Source organism: Syngnathus scovelli, chromosome 12 (genome assembly GCF_024217435.2).
Source record: "Syngnathus scovelli strain Florida chromosome 12, RoL_Ssco_1.2, whole genome shotgun sequence".
NCBI lineage: Eukaryota > Metazoa > Chordata > Actinopteri > Syngnathiformes > Syngnathidae > Syngnathus > Syngnathus scovelli.
In genome coordinates, this window is record NC_090858.1 from 10335262 (window position 1) to 10356777 (window position 21516).

At 39.6% G+C, this 21516-nt stretch overlaps 1 protein-coding gene across 5 annotated transcripts in view; it reads left to right on the forward strand.

The window, feature by feature from the left end:
• The window catches only part of LOC125978719 (arginyl-tRNA--protein transferase 1), a 31511-nt gene extending 10467 nt beyond the window's left edge, over positions 1-21044 (forward strand). For all 5 annotated transcript variants that reach the window (XM_049736334.2, XM_049736333.2, XM_049736335.2 and 2 more), the window contains 5 exons: positions 470-502; positions 5181-5362; positions 8458-8557; positions 15357-15477; positions 19551-21044. In XM_049736334.2, the coding sequence (XP_049592291.1) occupies positions 470-502; positions 5181-5362; positions 8458-8557; positions 15357-15477; positions 19551-19729 (615 nt within the window). In that variant the 3' untranslated portion in view covers positions 19730-21044. The remainder of the gene's footprint in view (positions 1-469; positions 503-5180; positions 5363-8457; positions 8558-15356; positions 15478-19550) is intronic.
• Positions 21045-21516: the final 472 nt, after the last annotated feature.

Here is a 21516-nt window from a genome sequence, read left to right on the forward strand (position 1 = left end):
AGACATAGCTTCTTTCGGAGGGCCATTATGACTGTCAACCCAAATAAATGTATGAGCACCTCATATTATATACAGTAAAAGCTACAAAACAAACTGACAAATAACTCGTTTTCAAATCAGATGAGTAAAAACTGGTCAAATTTATAAAAAAAAAGATATTATTCAAAGTGATGACAATTTGCAAGTAATGACACAAGTAATTTGCTAGTAATGACACACGAATTTGATGCAGAATTCGTCTTCGTGGGCCACATAAAATGATGTGGCGGGCCGTATCTGGCCCCCGGGCCTTGAGTTTGACACCTGTGACCTAGACCTTTAAGGATGGAGAAAATAAAGACCAGGTTGAGTAAAGAGAAAACTTTGATTACTGACTTATTTCTATGACATTAGTAGAAATATGTATTTTATATTCTTTCTGATGTTTTGGTAATGACTCACTTTTTCTCTCCTCTGCGTCCCACTATAGTTCCGTCGATTTCTCTGCGATTCACCTTTAGAGGTATGTATTTCCTTTGGCCTTTTCACAGTTCTTTATTAACTCTTTTCAATAAGTTTACTTTTAGAATTGCCTTTTTTTCCACACCCTGCTTTATTTTCATTGCCACCACATTACCAGAGCTGGTTAATTAAAATTTAATTTCCTCTCCACTTCTTCATATTGAGCCACTCAGCTTTGCGCTCCACTTTCAAGCCCTCCAGCTAAATTCAATGAGTGGTGTTTAAGGGATACAGGAAAGAGTTTTTTTTTTTTTTCATACAGAGGAGTTAGTATCTCACCTAGTACGAGTAGAAGAGTGAGTTAAAGGTTAAATTGAAATGTGGTGTCCAGATTGCACTGGGATTGAAAAGCTGCCCACGTTGGACCCAATTTCCTTTTTTCTTTGATCGAATGGGACACATTTGCGATGTGCTTCAGTATCCAACGGATGGCTGTTGGGTCTTTAAAGGTACCACCGATGCCATCCAAAACCATTTTTTTCCAGTGTTTCATGCATAATGTAGGTCAAAATGAGCATTTGACATGTTTGTACACAGTAGTCGATAAAACGCATACTAAACAAGCGCATACGCTTTTGCTGTGGTTGTGAAAGAGCATCCATTATGATGCCTTTCTGTGAATCTGTGGAAGTTTGAAGCTGCAAGTGAGGCGTTCACAACGTTCATACCTTTGTTGAGCTTTACCCTATTTTTCAAAAGATTGGTATCATTGGAAAGCTTGCTAAGCAGACACTGACAACATGTAGTAATGTTGTCAATCTTTTTTTTTAAGTTGAATTATAAAATACTACAGTTGTTTGCAGTGTGCACATATTCAAGTATAAACATACACGCTGAAATTTGCTTTGTCAAAAACACAATTCAAGTAAAAAATTTGGACCCAATTTCCTTTTTTTTTTACTTTTTGCAAAACAACCCAACCCTTTCTTTTTACTATAATAAAGTACAAGATAATATACGTGTCTATATTTTACAGGCTTGCCATTCATGGCGTTCACATATCGACTCACCGATCCTTATCTGCTTTAAAATGATAGTAAGAGCTGACATATTTGAGCTGAAATATTGCCATTTACCAATCAGATGAAATATTTATCCATCTTCAAATTAAGGCAAACAACGATCGAATCAGAGCAAATCGCATTTACTGTTCCACAGTACAATCCTGCTGTTCTACGTGCCAAGTGTTCTGACCAACTTGAATAGCTGACCAGCTCAGTGGCCTAGTGGTAGTGTCCGCCCTGAGACTGGAAGGTTGTGGGTTCAAACCCCGGCCGGGTCATACCAAAGACTACAAAAATGGGACCCATTGCCTCCCTGCTTGGCACTCAGCATTAAGGGTTGGAATTGGGGGGTTACATCACCAAATTATTCCCAAGCGCGGCACCGCTGCTGCTCACTGCTCCCCTCTCCCCCAGGGGATGGATCAAAATCACACGGGGATGGGTTAAATGCAGAGGACAAATTTCACCACACCCAGATGTGTGTGTGACGATGATCATTGGGACTTTGACTTTGAAAAATGAGCTGTACTTTTTAGGCACCACCTAAATCTGACTGGATTCAGCTGGATCCATACAAAGTTTTAGGTATGAATTAAGACTAATCATGGCCACCATCTTGAAAATACTAGCAATGCTTTCATGGTAAAACTTGAGTCCACTTTGTAGCGTTGAGTGACATGTAATTGCCGCCAGGCATCACGGAGCACTTAGCGAGCTTTGTGAATTTCAGCTTGTATGAAACAACAGTGGACATAGCGTACGACAACAAGGATACTTGGAACAGCAGCGTAAATTAGATTGAGGTGAACATAAATAATCCCTGTAGTTTGGTCCTGTGGCTTCCCTTGGGTCTTCCTTAATGAGCATCATTAGCGTTTTTAGGGCACAAGCTTTTATCACCTCGTCAAAGCTGCCACGCGCATTGAACAGCCTGTTCAAGCCAAGCACTCTGCGGCACACTCCCACCCTCATGTACTGGTTTCACTCACTTTCCTCTGATGGATTTAACATGCCATCTCTGCTGGCATGACCCTCCGTTGCCCAACTCGTTTTTATTCCAGTCTCTGATCTCCCACCCAGTCCTCCCCACTCATGTCAGAGTTATTGTATGTGGCTTTTCTATTCTACCTCTGCGTGTCGGCTTCCATCTGTTTCCAATCTGAGGGCTCGCTATTAAAATATATACACTCACCATGTTGGGGTGTGTGGTTCACTTTGTGTTGTATTTTTTGTAATGTATGCAAAAAAAATATCATTTCATTGTAGCCATAAAGGACATGTTTTGTTTGGTGCTGTTCAGTTTCGTCAAAATTTTAGAGCTTTCTTATTAAAACAGGCGTTTTAAAAATGCATTTACATACTCTGACACATCAATTAATTTGTGCTTTCACATGCACTCAGTTGTATATCTGTACCTGTTCATGTGATGAACAGCAGAACTTACAAAAATCAATGTGCACTGTTTATGCTTCAATTTCATTTTACATACTTTTTCTTATATTTCACTCCAATTGGAATCTCAAGCTTGAAGTTCTTACATTGTCACTTAATGCCTGAGAGAACTGGCAGCATCAGTGCTGTGCAATCATAATTAATTTTCCAGTAGGTAATCATGTGGCACTGAGTTTGTGACTGACACTCCCACAATAAGAAATGACCTCAGAAAGGGACGCTCAACCCAAATATGTATGAATCAGATTAAAAGAGGACACAACCACTACACTGTCATAGCGTACTGCATACTTGGTCCAGTCTTTTGGCCATATGCGAGTGATTTGGGGCCGTATGTGGAGCTTTGGGGTGGTTTGAAGTATTCCAGAGAAGTTTAGATTGTTTTTACAGTGGCAAGGACACAACCATTAAGCTGTCCTGTGAGGGGACATGCAGGTAGGTAAGAGAGCATCAATCGGCCTTTAACATATGAACTCTATAAAAAAACAAACATCAAGCTATTACTTCTACTGTGCTAATATTGGTTATTGTGGTAAAAGGTGCATATTCTTAGTGGGGTGATGAAAATGTCTGTTTTTTTTTTTAAACATGTTCATTATCGCGCATATGCACAGACACACATTCACGCATGCACTCACACATGCACACAGGGCCAAAACTTCTTGGGACCTCTTACAAAGACTCCAGTGTTTTTCATGGAACTTGTGCCAAGAAATAACAGGCTGCCTGCTTATACAGATGGACATGCACGCACACACTCACACTCGAGTTTTTTTTTTTTTTTTTACCTCATTTATTGGCTGCTTGCCAGTTAGTCAACGCTAATGGGGAGTGAACCGACAGCAACGCTTTGATATCATTAACATCTGAAGTAAAGCCCAAAAATATATGCATTTTCACATAAAAGTGAAAAGATTTTAGTTGATCTGACAGACAAGAAACTAAGCGATTTCAGTGCTGCCATTTTGACTTGAAGTGGTAGGAAAACAAAGTCGAAGATAATTACATTGCTGAAAGTTCCATTTTGAAAGCATAGAGCTTTGTATGAAGTGTAGATACACTAACACAAGATTCTTCTCAAACAGCTCTATGCATTTTTCGGTCATTATGCAACTTAATTACATATTATACAGTAACAATCCCAGATCAAATTATTGTTGATAACTGGCAGTCGCATTTCTAATCTCACATTAATAAAGTCACTCCCAGGACGAAACACTGGAGTCACTGTCATCTTTTTTCATGAGCATAAAGATGGAGAAAATACTTTTACCCAGACAACCAAAGTCTATGATAAATTACACACAGCATGTGTGCTAATTATAGTGCGCTATATATCAACCACGACTGTCATATTAGCAGATTGAACAAAAACAAGTATGTGCAACAACACACATTATTTAATACCACATAGAGTGAGCAAGCTTACAGGCGAAAGTTTGGCGGGGATCCACAGCTGGCGGGTATAAAGACTTCTTATTAAAAAGTTCTCTCCTGGAGTGATTCTGAAGCCAGTACCAACTCTCCTCCAACTCTGCTTTGCTATTGCACTCAGTCCACATTTGGGAGCTATTAGCAGCCTGTAAGTGAGGCTACTGTACACCCCCACACATAATATGTGAGGCCTGCAGGCAAAAAGAACCTCTTATAATACCTTTATACACCACCACAATTGATGTGTAATTAAAAACGAATGTGATTTATGTGAATTTTTTTTCTTTTTTTAAGCTAGGTATGGATAGTATCCCTAAACGTACTGTGAAAGCAATTCAAAACTGACCTCAACCCATTAGTACAGGCTTTACCTTGCCAAAGAAGAAGTGCAAACTGTATGCAGAAAGTCAAGGCTGCTGTGAAGCATCTCCAGGAAAAATAAATAAATCATGCATTTCATGTCAAATGTTTTTAATGCAAATATATAAGATATCCCATTGTTCTATTTAGAGTCGCGTCAAATTTTCAAACACTTTTGCCACCTAATAATAGATGCTTTATGTATAAAATGGCTGCAATGATTTTTTACGCAATTAGTAATTTTTTTTAAACCTCTTAAGGCTGAACGTTTATATTTTGGTCACGTCTTGACAGTCTTATTTCAAAAGGACTCTTTGTGTGCACGCATAGGTGCGTGCTTGCGGATAATATTTCGGTCATAGTTCAAGGCTTTTGCACTGTTACTATTGTAGTAATGTCAGTGTATTCTTCTTCTTTATCCCATCCCAGGCCGAGCACACTGATGATGGTCCTGAAATGGGTTACGGCTCCTTTCATCAGCAGTACTGGTTAGACGGCCAGATAGTGGCAGTGGGAGTGATCGATATCCTGCCGACCTGCGTGTCATCTGTCTACCTGTACTACCACCCAGACTTTGCTTTCTTGTCTCTAGGCTCCTACTCTGCTCTCAGGTTTGTTGAACTGATTGAGCTTAGCACTTTCAATTTCATTTTGCAGAACAGCCAAATTTGCACACACACACTTAGAAAGTAAAATGTCACAGGTAAATCACACCATTTATATCTGCCTGTCTTTTATTAGAGAAATCTCTTTTGCTATATTTATTCTTTTTTATATTGGCACCCCCTCTAAAAGTATTTTCTTTGATACAGTATCTCTCGGCATCTTACTGAATAGTATATACGTATAAGATTTTGGCGAGGCACATTCCTTTGTCTTCACATTTGATTAGCAAAGGCAGAATTCCAATTGTGGCAGTTTTCTCTGCCAAGATGAAATTAGAGCACACATATGCGTACTACAGACGCATTTCTGGCAATTCCAGTTAAATGTACTTCCATAAAGTAGGGGAAACGTTTTAAAATATTTCACAGATGTTGCTTTGATGATGATGATGTACAGTACAGTATGTTTGTGGGCGTCGCTCGTGTTGAGGGGGGCACCTTGGTGGTTCAGAGTGTACTGCTTCCCATCACTTTTTATTTTTAGTCTCAAGTAGAATTCAAGACTTAAACAAAGTGATTGGGCCTGGAGGAGGTTTTGGCCAGGAAGTACAGGAAGCCCACTGGACTGAAGTCCTCCTGCTTGTTTATAGACACCAGAGCTCAGATCTTTAATCATTTCTACACTTTGGTCTACTTGCTCTGGCTGGCTGTGCTCAAACCCTCCTTTCAAGAAACATAAACATAGTCACCAATATCAATTTCTGCCAATGCTGAGAGTCCTCAAATCCTTAAAAAGTATCATATTTGGTTTTTAATTCATGGCCTTCAAAATCCCATCCTACCATTCCAAAGGCACACACATATTGCTATGCTTTCAAAACCAAAACAGATCTTGTGTACTTGTGTAATTTACATTTGGAAACTGAAGAGGGTGGTGTTGAGTTTGTTCTTCCTTGAAAATCTTTCCGCTATCTATATTTTATACATATTTACATATCTATACACATTTTTCTATACGGTAACAAATAATTTTGGTGCTGATGCCTCCTTATGCAGTACTTTGAAAATAATAATGAGGAAGTAGGGCTCAAAATATGTCACTGTACACTTAAAGCTAATACTGTGCTTGAGCACTTTACGTTTTTTTTTTTATGTCAAATTGGTTCATTCAGCATTTGTTCCTCCACTATGTTACAAATCTGTCAGATTGCAATAGTACAGACCTCTTCAGATCCTCTCACACATTTTAAATTGGATTTGGATGTGGGTCCTGACAGGACCTTCCAGCACTTGGTTTGGACTTGTTTTTGTGTCACTGATGTGCTGAAAGGTAAAATTCCTCTTTTTCAATGGAAGGTTTTGGGTCAAACAGGACTTTATTTTTTTAAATGTTCAAACTTTTAAGTTCCACCACCTTAAAGCCCCTGTTGCTGTGTCCAGCTTGCTTCACAGTAATGACCTTCCTCTCTAGGTCAGTGATTTGCGAAAGTAATTTATGCAATTTCACTTAATTGTCCTGAAAATGTGTTTACTACACATAATCTATTTACACATGCCGGTGGTGTGTAGTGACAGGCAAAACAATTAAATGCTTTTCCACTAGATGGCAGAAGGTACAATTACTAACCTGTGTATCTCTCTGTGTAGTAAAGTGTAGTCTCACCTATTCTGACTCAGATTTTACACCTAACCAAATTTGAGACATCATAATTTCACATTGTGTAGTTTATATGATGTTTTGTGAAAGCACTGCTCGACATGATGTATAGTTATTTTTTGCTCCATCCTTTTTTTCCCCCCCCAAATACAGCAAATTCATACACACACTGGTCATCTCTTCATCCTACCCAGCTAATTAACACATTTTTGATCATTTGGAAAAAAAAATCTTCCTTGTTCGAATGAGGCCTCACCTCCCTGTGTGTGTGTTTGTGTGTGTCTGTGTGCGTGTGTGCATGCTCTCATCAGGGCTTGATAATTGGCTTGTGCTGGAGTGTCAGATGGCTGAAGAGGGGATAATAGTAAACTCAAGCTGCTGCCATTGGGGTGAGATTGGGGGTGTGAAGAGCTCAAGAGAAAGGAGAAGGAGGAGGGGGTCTGCAGTTTTTTTTTTTGTGAATGGACCCCTTGCTTTTTTTGACCCCCCTCCCAACCACCACTCAATTCAGGCCTTTTGTGGTAAGGGGATGGGAACCCAGGAACCTGGCAGCAAGTGGGTGACCTTGTAGCACCTCGCTGTAGCGGCCTCTCCTCAGCCTTCTTTTCGCTTTCTCCAACACGCTCTTTTATATTCTCGTCCTGCTCTCTCGCCACTTCTCTCTCCCCCATGTTCCCCTGGCCTGCTTTGTCCCATGTCTTATTTTTCAGAGCATCTATTTTATGTTAAGACCTCTTTCTCTCACTCTAAAGTATTGAAAGAAAGAGAATTCTCCCGCTTCATTTGGGTGGATGAAAGGTGGTAGAAAGAAGGGTGAAACAAAAGGAGCTGGAATTTTGTTATGGAATGGCGAAGGAAATAGCAGATGGAAGGAGAAAATGGACGCTTAGTAAAAGGATGCAATTAAGGAAGAGACTACTGGGGGGAATAAAGAAAGCAAGACATTTACTGTATTGGAAGACGTTGTATAAATCTTCAGCGTTCTAAATCTCCCCTTTTCCCACCTGCTTTTCTGCTCAACGGCTCAGCGCCATTATAGAGAGAAGGTCATTGTTTTTGTCTAATGAAATGAGACAAGAAAAGCTTTGAGTTTGGGTGTTTACTTCCTCAACTTGGGTTCTGGTTTTAAATGTTTTGGACAATTTTGTTTCGTAATACCTGCATTAAATGCTGTTTGAAAAGATGTATTGGGGTAATCCTGTTTGTATTTTATCATTGAATTGTAGACGTTATTTGTTTACAGAATTTTTTGCATGTTCGACGAACACAGTAAATAAACTGGTCATTTTTATTTTAATTCCAATAATGTCATTTGCAATAATATGGTAACATACATCGTGAGACGATAACTATAAACTATTTTACCAGTTTACCTGTATGCATACATACCCAGGAACTAAAATGTGCAATGATCTTAAAATGTTAACCTTTTTTTCCATTTTAGGGAGATTGCTTTCACAAGGCAACTACAGAAGCAGTCCCCAAAGCTGTCCCACTACTACCTGGGCTTTTACATTCACTCCTGTCCCAAGATGCGGTATAAGGTATTATTCTTCGCATCACATCATCACATCTGTATCGTCTTTTGTTCATTTGCTAGCTTGTTCTTACATTATTTCATGGAAAATGTTCCCATGCCTGTCTACAACTTAGTTCCGAGGTTTGGACTAATAATTACGCATGTGCAATATATCCACTAATCACTCTGCAAAAGAGGGCAATAAGCAGCATCCATAATCCAGGATACACAAAATCCACTTTTCTTACAGGCAACGTTTTTTTTTTTTTTTTTTTCTGGAACTGTGGATGAATGATACAAAAAATAATACAATAATACAAATAATCAAATAAAAAAAATGAGTGGAAATTTTAAATACGAATTTATTAAAAGGGAAAGTGTCTTACAATTTAAAGCGATAATTTAATCTCAAAATGATGAACATAGAAACAACTCAGAAGAGTTTGCATTTCTATTTATGGAGTCAAACTGTAAAATAGTTTTGGGTTGGGTTGAAACTATGTATATAGATATATAATCCAATTTAAAAATAGAGAAAGAGATGTTTTTAATATATACAGAAATGAGATGTGCGATCACAAGGTGTTTATTTATTAATTATTTGTCAACTGATTTATTATTGAGTTGTTTGTTTGGTGTTAATGTTTTTGTATCTATGAAAACTCAGACTACAAACATTAATTCTTATTTGCAATTATTCCAGTAGATTAAGATCAGTAAATGCTGCATTGATTAGTAAAAATGAGGATACTGGTAGGTAATTAACCAACTGCCATTAATGAAGGAGAGGAGTTGATAAATTTCACTTCTTCCTACTACTTTTCAGAGACATAATTCTTTGATCAATATTATTCTTATCTTATTCCTCGTCATGTTTTGTCTGAAACTACTGTTTCCAGAGCACCTGAGCTGGAATTTCCCCCTTAGCCCCCCCATATCGGTTCTTATGTGTTTGAAACTGCAATATCATTCTCAGAATCTCCCCACTCCTTCCTTTTTAGGGGAGGAAGACAGAAAAAGGGTGAGAAGGTTGCCGAGTTCCCACCTTGGGCACTTACGTTCCCTCAGAAACCCTCACATGTTGCTTGTGCAGCATACACTCACACACTCGCTCCCTACATTAGTCATTTGCATATGAGCCAAAGCAGTTCATTAATGCACACACATACTGAGAAGTTGTTCACAATGGGGTGCCCCTAAAATCAAGCATCATTGAATCGGAGGTTTACTCATTTCTGGATTTCATTCTTGTTGTTTACCTTCTAAAAGCAGTAGCAACTGAACCCTGCTGGACTCCACTCGAAGCTCTTGAACAACATGAATCCTCATTTTACTCACCAACGTCCTTTTTTCTTTTTGTCACATTTTCATGAGACCACACTAATTTGACACATCGTAGGACAATAGCAAGTTATGGCAAGATTATATTATGCTCGTGTGCTTTGTAAAATGCAACTTTTTTTTTTTTTCTTGCTTGCACTTCCACATTATTTAGACATACAAGTGAAGTTGTTGTGCTGTTTAGCCAAGAACAGACCAACGCGAGAAAATGAACCTTGAGTAGTGCCAGTACCCAAGAGCAGGGTCACTCCAGATTTGGAGGCCAGCCCAGAAAAGGCGGCTGCCTGGCCAGTGTCAGACCATCCCCTTTTGTTGTCAAATCTGAGACTGCGTGTCCCACTGGGCCTTCCTGGTTTGGCTGGTGGTTTTGTGGATGGACGTGACATCCTGCCCCTGGCTCTTGTCCCTGTTTCTCTGGCCCTCCCTGGCCCTCTGATGTTGAGCTGTGGAGAGCAGAAGGTGAAGATGTCGGACGCTAAATGAGTCCAAAGGTCTCAGCTCTTCTTGCTTCTCCTGTTCATCGAAAACACTTGAGATAATACATGCATAAATTATTCCAACTTGAATAGTGGCCTTTTTTTATACAATGGTCTTTTTTTTCTGGTTGTACGTATTGAAACTTGGAAAATATTTTCTTTGCCTTATATTTGTAGTTCACACTCAACCCGTCTCCTCCCTTGGTACAGAGTCGCAGGTTCTAACTTGCAAAACGTCTCAGATAGCAGTCTGAATGCATATTTTCCCCCAAGGGCCCCGTTCCTGCAGTATGTTATGTGTATGGGAATGTGACCTCACATTCTCGGTGTCACTTGTACATCTGGGTAGATTAAGAATGACAGTGACTGAGTATGCCCCCGTAGCCATCTTTGTGTAGCACGCCTGTTTTCTTAAATGTGGGCTTTTTGCCTCTTTCTTTTTGACTGTATGAGACATTCTGAATGGTGCCATACTTCTCACAGTTCCAGACAATAGACTCCTTTCCAAAAAGAGACTACTATTTTGGTTGGGGTGAGAAAGTAAGCAAACAGATGATGCCATCAAGTATGGTTTCATTCAGAACTAACCATGACAGCACGGTTCTTTCAGAGTCTTTGATGGCTTTATTACAAGACTTGTTGGCATTATACATGCATTTAATTTAAAATTTTACATTCAGAAAAAGCCTTTCTGGTTAATTTTCAACTTGAGGTAAAGCTTTTTCACTTCACTCTGCCCCACCACTCTGACAAATCTTCCAACTTTGTTTTTACTCCATTGGGAAAGACCACCAATGGTGGATGTACCTTTCAACAGAGACTTTTTTAAAAAAAATTTAAATTAACTATTACCATCCCCTTTTTTTGCCACATCAACACTTTTCTTCTTACCTTGTAGTTGTGTATCTAACAAATCACTAACAGACTACAACCTGGTCTTGTGGTAACCAGCACTTGGCACCCCCCGGGAGTACTGCTGACAAGGTGAGGGTCTGACAGAGCAAGGTTCAATGGGTCAGGTCAGGGGGAGATTCTCTCGCACTGTGCATTGAACGATGCCGTTCGGGGTGTGAGTGGTAGCATGGTTGCAACGAGGGGGTGGTGCGAAGGTCACAGAGCTGAAAGTGAGAGTTTGGAGATGGTGTCATGCTGAGCAGATCCAGAGCCCTCTAGCTGCCAGCCAGAGGTGTTTGCCTTACCATTACATTCACCACTATTTATTTTTTAAAACTGCCAGAGCTGTTCCCCCTTTTGAAAAAACAAAACAAAAAGCCTGGTGCATTAAGATCTTTTGATAAGCATTTTTGAACTGCAATTAGAAAGATGTTTTTGATTGCTGGGAGCATGAGGTTGGCTTTTGAGCTTAGTTGTAGTTACACTTAGTTGTGGCTAAGTTGCAGTGAGTGTGAGATGAAGGTTAGGCTTGCCTGCCCGTAAAGACCGAAAGTGATAAAGAGATAAAGGTGCCAAAGCTGTGAACCGATACCCATAAAAGCTATACCATCGGTTCTCAGGAGTCAGTTGAAATGTGATCCTATAAAAATATTTTCTCCTCATTAACCTGTCATCCATGGAGCTGGGCGAGGCAGAGAAAGGGGTTGAGTGGGTTGCTGTTAGGATTATGAGGGCTGTCTTGGGGCCCCCACAGCTTGGATACTTTATTTGAAGACGGTGCTGTGGTTATGTGTTGACTAGGGTGAAACAGCCTTAGCGGACATTGTGTGTTTAAACTGCAGCACGTAGTATAAATCTCCCCCAAAACATAGACTCCAGACGTGTTCAGGACATTTACAAAAGGACCTCCACCACTACATAAATACACATCTTGTTGCAGACTGCAGTGAGTGTGTGGGATTGTGTGGGTCCCTATTCATAGTCATGTCTTGTTTGGACACGTCTTTCATTGGTGCTATCCTTGTGTCCAGGCTGCTTGGCTCTTCGTGTTATTTGTCTAGCTGCATGTGTATGTTTGTGTATCGTGCTGTTTATGTGTTTCCATCAACAGCCACATGCTTCAGCTCTACCCCCTTGTTGGGCCTTAATGTGGACCTTTCAACAAACTTGAAAATAATGAGAGCAAGAAGATGGTTGGAAGGATCATGGCCCATGTTTGTTTAGGTTCTTTTTTTTATTTATTTTTATGACTGAGATTGGCTGAATCTGACCCTAGGTCACACCACAGATTCAGACCAGGTTGAGCTAAGTGTGCGTGGCTCGGAGTCACACTCGAACTCTTTGGAGGCCAATTAATTTATTCCACAGCCTGAATGATAAACAACTTACTACAAATGATCTGCTCATTTGACACATCGACCGTATCTGTTTGTTTGGTCAAAAGTGCTTGAATGTGTTTCTACTCTTGGCCAAACTCGATAAGCTAGAGGTTGGGTGAGGGAAAACTCAACAAGTGATATTAGCAGGAAATAAGTAGCAGATGTGGGTGTTGCAAAGAAAACTCACACTATGGACACCAAATCCAGTCTTCTCATCTTGCCCTCAAATAATTCTTAAAGCAACCAACTTTGCATCTCATGCCGTGTGCTTTTACTCTCACATGATATGGCACAAAATGTGATACCCGAGGTCCTGGTTTAGTTCAGTAAGTCCCAAAACTTGTGAAAACAGAAAATTGAATAAAATATAAAGATATGGGAGGTGCATATTCTTGGTTTCAACCCATGCAAAGATACAAATGTAGCAAGGTGTGGACGCAGCAGATATAGTAAAAGCTAGAGTCTTTAATTGGATGTATTATTTACAAGGTCTTATACTTATCAGTTTAACAGTCAAACAGCTTCTGGAAAGAAGCTTTTCTGGAAGTAGAGAGGTTGGTGAACCTTCTTCTCAGGGAAGAAAGTGTTTAGGCTCCAGGTGAAGTCCTCGTAAAGGTAGACCACAAGGTTTTGGTAGTTGGAGACCACTTCCACTGCAGCAGTGAGCAGGGATGTGAGGAGGTGTCTCTTCCTCCAAAAGTCCACCACCGGGAACTGTCAAGTCATGCTATAAATTTGTATTTTTTATTGTGCCCTTTATTATTATTACATATTTCTGAAGTTACTCCAATTCTTTAAAGTTATTACATAAACATTCAGTTTCTGTCAGTTTTAATCAAAATTGTGTCTTCAGATTGTAGTCTGTAAATGGAGATGGTAAAAGAAGATATTGGTGCCGGTTTTCACAAGGATTCCTTTTTCATATTGTAAAGTGGACTTGATTTATGCATCTGATTATTTGCCATTCATACAAATCATTTTTATTGGGCTGAAGCAATGCTCATATCTTGGGTTGAATAAGAAAACAAGGCCAATATGGATTCTTTCGGTTAACACAAAAAAAGTTCATTCTGTCAGCATTTTTCTAATTATTTATGTGCATTTAACGTCTGTGGACTGAAAAGCTGTTAAATAGATAAATAAATACATTTGCAAGCATAGGGTCTTGAGGATCTGTGTACTATTGTATAAGCTCTATGAGTATAATTCTCTCTTGATGATTGTGGTTGACATTCAATCTTGAAGTAACAATATTTTTTATAGAATAAAAATTACATAAGAAGCATAACAGAATGGAATACATTCATTGACACCAGTTGGGCACTGATTAGGTTTCTTGTAGTTTTCTTCTTAGACGTTGCATTTCTGTATTTTTTTTTACCCCTTGTCTCAGCCTATGTCAACTTGTTGCTTTTTCCATTACCTTGAAAAGTTCCATCTTTTCATCACTGGACTGTCTGTGCTAGCTTTCAGACTGCCCTCAAATCTATCCATGTCTTTGTTCCATTTATATGCCTTTTCTGCTTGTTCTTTCATTTGTGTTCCTGTTTTCCTTGTCCTTGTCTCAAGCTTTGAAAGGTTGCTTTTCACCAGCGTTACATCCATATCTGTCCAGACATGCTTGGATGGAATGAAGAGAAAGAGACGGATGGCGACTGATCGGATCTCTTCCCAGTAATCTTAAGGCCCCTTTTCACCAAAATGACCAAGAACATTTTATTTTGTGACACAACGTGTCCGTTGTTATTTTGCATCTACACAATTTTAATGTCATTAAAGCAACAAAGCAGATAATTTGCTACAATTCTACATTTAAACATACGGATTTTCCTCAAAGACATCCTCTGTGAGATCAGTTTTGAGACCTTTTATTTCTTTTGGCTCAGATCCACACAGTAGTTGGTCTGTGACATTATAGAGGACAAACAAGATCATTTTCCACTTCAGTTCAAACAACTTTCCTTTGGACTTCCTTTAATATTCCTATCATGTTGGACTGAAGGTATCAGCATAGAAGGAGAGCTTATTGAAAAAGTATCTCTCGTCTCCCTCATTACTCCCACGCTTCCTGCTTGATTTGAGCTGCTTAGGCTTGCAAAGAGGGAAAAAAGGTTTGCTTCACCACACAGGTGTGTGAGTGTCTCTTTCGAGGTGTGTTTCTCTGCAGTGTTGAAGGAATCCCTACAGGTGAGCTAGAGTGTGTGAGTGTCAAGCAACTTGTGCTGACAGTTGTAGAAGGCTGTTGGGACATGGAGCGCATCAACTTCATGTGTGTGTCCATTACAACTGCAGCTTCAGAGCATTCCACCTATGGCCATCTGTTAACACGAGCACTTTAACCAGACCAATTTCCGTTTTATGCTACATTGTTGTTCTTGTGTGATAACATGCATTTGCTGATTTCATTTCCTTTTGAAATTTGGTCTTCTTTACATTGTAAAAATGTATTGTAATACAATACAATGCAACTGAATTTATTTAGCGCATTTTACAACAGGTGCAGCTGTAACAAAGTGCTTCTTCACAAATAGCAATAGGACAGCCACAAAAACAGGAAATTCAAACACAAATTCATATACAGTAGTTTTTTTTTTTTTTTTTTTAAGATTTCGTTAATTATAAATAATTTCTGTCAACATTGTGGGAAAGGCACTGACACTTCAGCCTATGTTCATCAGGTGTATGCTTGTACCCCTAACCCCCCTGATCTGTACTTCTATTGTTATCATTACAGGGACAGTACCGACCTGCAGACCTGCTCTGCCCAGAAACCTATGTCTGGGTACCCATTGAGAAATGCCTTCCCCACCTGGAGAATTCACGATACGCTCGATTCAACACAAATCCTGATGAAGGTACAACTCCACAAGCTAGTCTAGCTTTTGAAAGTCTTGAGTATAGTTTTTTTTATTTAGGTAAAGCTTTGGAACACAGCATTAATTTCACAAATTGTGTTGTATGGCTGCTATACAATGACAATAAAGGCATTCTATTCTATTAGAGACGTAGAAAATTAGAGAAAGAAAAGATTGTATTTCAAAATGTATACAGCATTGAGGACCGAAAGGGAGTAAGACTGTTTCTTTATACTGGCACTGAAAGAGAATGAAATACAGAGGTGCTCTGACAGTAGAGCTATACTGACAGGAAAATAGAGGCAAATGAGAATTTATGAATATAAGCGGCATCTTAATATTTGTTTAAAATGAGGTAATACTTTATATTCCTTCTATTCCAGTAGTTAAAACAATCGGCTCTTTCTACTGTTCAAGAGGTAGGCATCGGTCGTCTCATCGGTACGTGCCTAGTCTAATAAGCAATTACGTGCTTTTGCTTGTGAATTTTTCGTTTTGTAGCCATAAAAAGTCAGGCGTCCTCATTTCATTATTAGCAATAATCCACCCGTAGGCACAAACACGGATGATGTGTCATGGTCAGAGTTTACATTTGCTATGACAAGTTTATGTTTGTGGTGCCTCCATTCCTCCATGGTCTGTTGATCTTGGCCAGAAATGGACAGGCCTAACTGTCCAAACTCACTGTCAACATATTTCAGTGCTGGCCGTCTGGATATTTAGCGCTGGCCGTCTGGATATTTAGCGCTCAGGCAGCGCCGTTGCCAAGCTTGTGGGATTGAGTATCTTCTGGTGTGAAGGTTTGGGACCAGTATTCCAGAAATACGCCCAGTGGTGAGATCCAAATTGACAAATGACAGGATAGCACACAATTTAAGTGTATATCCTGGACATTTATATTAAGACAGGTTCGTTATTAAATTTGTAGAAAAAGGCCTTCTAATTCCAACCGATACCCAAGTTAAAGTTAAAGTCCCAATGATCATCGTCACACACACATCTGGGTGTGGTGAAATTTGTCCTCTGCATTTAACCCATCCCCATGTGATTTTGATCCATCCCCTGGGGGAGAGGCGAGCAGTGAGCAGGAGCGGTGCCGCGCTCGGGAATCATTTGGTGATCTAACCCCCTAATTCCAACCCTTAATGCTGAGTGCCAAGCAGGGAGGCAAGTCCAAGGCACGCAGTAGTTTGAATGGGCTATCTATGAAAGAAATCAAATGAAAAGAGCACGCAAAGAGAGCTAATCTAATGTTTAAATTACAATCTGAAGCAACCCACGCAGATCACTTTAATATCACTTTGTGTCTGAAGACTTCAACAATGTGGCCTGTCATGAGTGTTTCTACAATATTTACTCATTCTGCACAACACATATGAACTATCTCACACATTCACTATCATTGTTTAGTTGAGAGAGTGAAAAAAGCCCAGGTCATTGTCCATTCTGCTGAATAAACACGGCCAAAAAATGTTTCTTTTAAGGGGTCAGCCTCTTGAACTAAACTGTGTACTGACCAAACGTGTGACATACACAAACTTTAACTTGGAATTGTCAGGATAATCACCTCTCTTGTGGCTCCTGATCTTTGTTGTTGTTGAAGTCATACGTCTTCACAGAAGGTGTTTGAGTCACCAATAACATCCAGGTATATTCCTTTATTTAGTCATGCTGTATACATGTGTAACATGAGGTAAGCCAGAAAGCCTCCAGGACTGGTGACACAAACAATATACTATTTCAAATCCAAACTACCAACTACATGTTTTCTCAGTTTCATAGCTGTACTAGAAGGGTTCTTCCTCAAAGAAAGAAAGTTTACTGACGTGAAGTCTTGAACCCTGTTCATTCAAAGACCCCTTTTATACTACACTGACATGTTGGCCTTTTTTCCTTTCATACCCAAACCGTGTTTGAATTTGCGACAAGAGATTAAAGGAAGGTCAGGCCCAAAGAAAAAGCCAATGTTGCTCTTTTAACTAGCATTCAGTGTTGAACGTATTTTGAAAGTTTGAGACGGATGAATAACGCGTGGCGAGGTGTCAAGGCCTCGAAACTCCAACCCTGACCCTCGCACTCCCAGATCGATCCCCACCACTCCTCTTCCCCCCGACCCTTGAACCCGGATGCTTAAGAACTGTGACCTCAACGCAGTGTGTCACTGAACGTCCGGTAGATAAACGGAAAAGGCGTTGAAAAAGGCTGTCTGGAATTACTCAAACTGCGGATGATGCATCAGTAAGGGGACAGAGAGAGAGTAGAAGTAAAAGGAAGTTGTTTATATTCATAGCGGATGTTTGGATTGTTGCAAGTGAAAGGAGGCAAAGGGCCTTATGGCTCCACTCTTGAGTTGAGTTCTGCTCTGTATTCAAGAGGAGGTTAAGAGACTATCTTCAAACTGTGTGGAACTCCACGTCATTAAGGCCCATGTAATGTTCACAGGAAATAATTAGCACAAAGGGACAGTGATACTTTTCACTGGTGTCACGAACACACCAAAAGTGTACTTAAGGAGCTAAACTGAGGTTATAGAGAAGAGAGAACACTTATGCCTTGATTTATGTTCTGTAGGTTAATTGCGTGAGCTAGCATTCATGCAGATGATGTTTGCACACCTTCTGTGCTAAACTCCTACATTTACTGTGGGCTTCCGACCTTGAATGGTGTCTTCCAGTAGTATAACGTGTCTTGCCACGCCGCAATAAAATCACAGGAATGGCTCGAGGAACCAAAGAAGTTCAAGATGTTTATTTGGCCTTCAAATTTCTGCTCAAATGAAAAAGCCGTGGGGTGATGGGGATACATAATAGCAATGGAATGTTTTGCCCAAGACCAAGAGTAGATGGCTGTCTGTGTAAATTCGTAATAAACATAAGCTGTGGTTATTCTGTTATGGAACTCTGTTGAGTATGGAACTCTGGAACGCTATTTGAAATGAGAAACAGAGGAACCAGTGTTACATTTATAGAGTCTACGTAAACAGGCACCTTAATTGACAAATTACTTTTCCTGCAGTACTGTGAAATCTCTAAATCAACAGCCTACGGTTTCAGGTTTGTTTTGAAGTATTTTGAAAGAGATGTGACATTATTAGAACTGGGATGATGCTTAACGAGGGGAAATTAGAATGACTTGAGCATTGATATTCTTATTAGCAATATCATGAGCATGGAGCCAACTATGTACTTTAAAATGTGTAACAGCTCATTCTTGTCCCCGCTGTGCGCTCCCTCTTCCTCCACTTCACAGGTGTCAAACTCAAGGCCCGGGGGTCAAATACGGCCCGCCACATCATTTTACGTGGCCCGCGAAGACAAATTGTGCATCAAATTCGTGTGTCATTACTAGAATTGCAAATTGACTTCACTTTTAAAAATATCTTTTTTTTAATTTTTTAAATATTTGACCAGTTTTTACTAGTCTGATTTGAAAACGAGTTATTTGTCAGTTTGTTTTGTAGCTTATACTGTATTTAATATGAAGTGCTCATACATTTATTTGGGTTGACATTCATAATGGCCCTCCGAAAGAAACTATGACTACAATGCGGCCCGCGAAAAAAATGAGTTTGACACCCCTGCTCTACTTACTGGCGCCAGTTATTTTGGCTCAGACTTTCTCCTCAGGAGGTGAAGATTTTGATCACAAAGAAAAGATTGTCATTTTTCAACCCTTTTTCCAAGCACCTCTCCAGCAGACCACTCTGAGCTGCACATGCACTTTTGAGAAGAACAGTGTTTTCACTGGCCTAATAGATGCTGGCAGTGTATGACACAGGACCTAATGAGATGCTGAGTTTAGCAAGCCAGCTCTAAGCAAGGCCACATAAACAAGGCGCACTAACTAGCCCTCTCATGCATTGCCATGACTTCAAGTTGAGGGCAGTGTAGTTAGCATTTTCTGGAGCTAAATTGCTTTATGCTCCTCCTGCTGCTTCTCGGAATAATGAAGCAACTTTGGCAAGCTACTTGGAGGTAAGTGAAAGGGAGGGAAATTGAGGCTAGATGATTGTGTAACACTTCATTTTCTTCTTGAATTTGTTTGGATGCTCATCTTTATGTTTTTGTTTGCAGGAGATGCTCGGGTCTTGAAAGACGTGGGCAGAGCTCTGGTGCTACATAGACGGACCGTCATGCCCTACATTGTCTACGCCCGCAAACAGAAAGGCTCTAATGATGAGCCGGAAGTGAGAGAATACGCTAGTTTGGTTGGCCAGAACTGTGCTGAAAGAATTTTACTGTACCGAGCTTAACCTTAAAGAATCGCACCACTGAAGCTTTTAAAATTCACCTCCCAGCAACAGTCTGTCACTGAAACTTAATTTCAACCAAGCAGTACAATTGAGGTTCAGAACAGTACGGTACACATCATTTTGTTGCATTTCCATTGTCAAGCTTGGCAAATGATTTATACCATACCAATTTTTTTTCCCAGCAGCCTGCCAGTTGCCAACCACAGTAGTACATATTGATATTATGGATCTAGACAGTTCATTGGTAGTTTTCATACTAATGATACAAGATGTCACTCTTGCTTTGCATATCTAATGCAGTGATCATAGCTTATAGCTTTTGCTATTATATTAGCCATCTGGTTGGGCATTGAAACCAATTTTCTTGATTATCTTGAGCCATTGTCATCTTGACATTGACTTAAGATGTCAGAAAGTGCAGTACAATTTCTATTCCACAAAGCAGGAGACGATGCAATTTCAAAAGAAATCACATTATGTTTCAATTCCTTTATTATTTCTTTTAGCCAACAAACTTGTTCTGAATTGCTTGAACACTGCTGGTTGCTGTGGTGAAATCATTATGGCGCAATTTCTTTAGCATAGCATCATGTAACCTTCATTTGAATGGTAGATGCGTCAAATTCCACACGCTGATATAAATGTTTCTGTCCAAACTAATCAAGTGAGGTTTATTGTCCTCTCCCTAATATATTTTATTTATTTGTATCCATAATACTTAATTAATATCTTGCCTTCATGGCTGCAATGGAAAGACAAGCAGGACTTTAACCAAACCAGTTGCAAGATGAACAGCGTTGTACTGTTAGGTGGAATTGTTGTCTTTTTTTTTTTTTTTGTCTGTTTGTGACTTTGTAGCTTTCAGCTGCCTCTCTCTGTAGTCTCACTGTGCTCATTTCTGCCACTTACATGCAATCCTACCCATGAAAACCTTCAACGTAGGCATCACTCATCACTTTCTGTATGTTTTTATTATGAATATACAGTATATATGTACACTTGACCTCACAGGGATCAAATGTATTTTTGATCCTGTGTGTGCTTAGGTAATGTTGAAAATAGATTCAAGTAGCCTCATATCTGTTAGAGTTTCCATTCCTACTGTTAGACGAACTATTTTTCAAATGATATTCACCATTGAAAATTAACTTTTAATTAGTAATTACTACCATTAGATCTCCCAAAATCATCCTCATCATAAACCGTGTGACAGCAATTGTTAAGTCAGGCCATGGTATTCATGTTCATAGATGGCTGTTTTTTTTTCCCCCAACATTATTTTAACCAAATAAAGGGCTGTATATTGCCTGCTGGACCATGGGATTTTTTTTATTATCTGACGCTTACATTAAAACAGTCTTAACTGAGAGTTCTGAGAAATGAGCATTCTAAAATAGTCTCAAAATTGAGGAAAGAAAATGGTTGCTAAGTAAGGTGTTGACTAGAAGATTTGTTTTTGTTTCGGTCACTACTCTGAACAGCTCACGATCTTGCACAAGTTCAAACCTGTCTGCCTTCAACCAAATCCAAGAACGCTGTCTTCACCACCATAGCGTCTTCTTTAAACTCAACCTGGTAAGAGTGAGTCTGTGTCCTCAGGAATTAGAACTGATGGACAGACTAAATCTCCAGGATTGCAGTGTTGATGCGGGTGAGTGTTCCAGGTTTGATTGTGCTGCGTACGTTCCCGTCACTCCACAGGACATTTGTTTGTTTCACTGAAACCCAATAATTACCCAAAACCTAAATCTTGGTTAATTTATGATTTAGTGCTGTGTGGCTGTGGG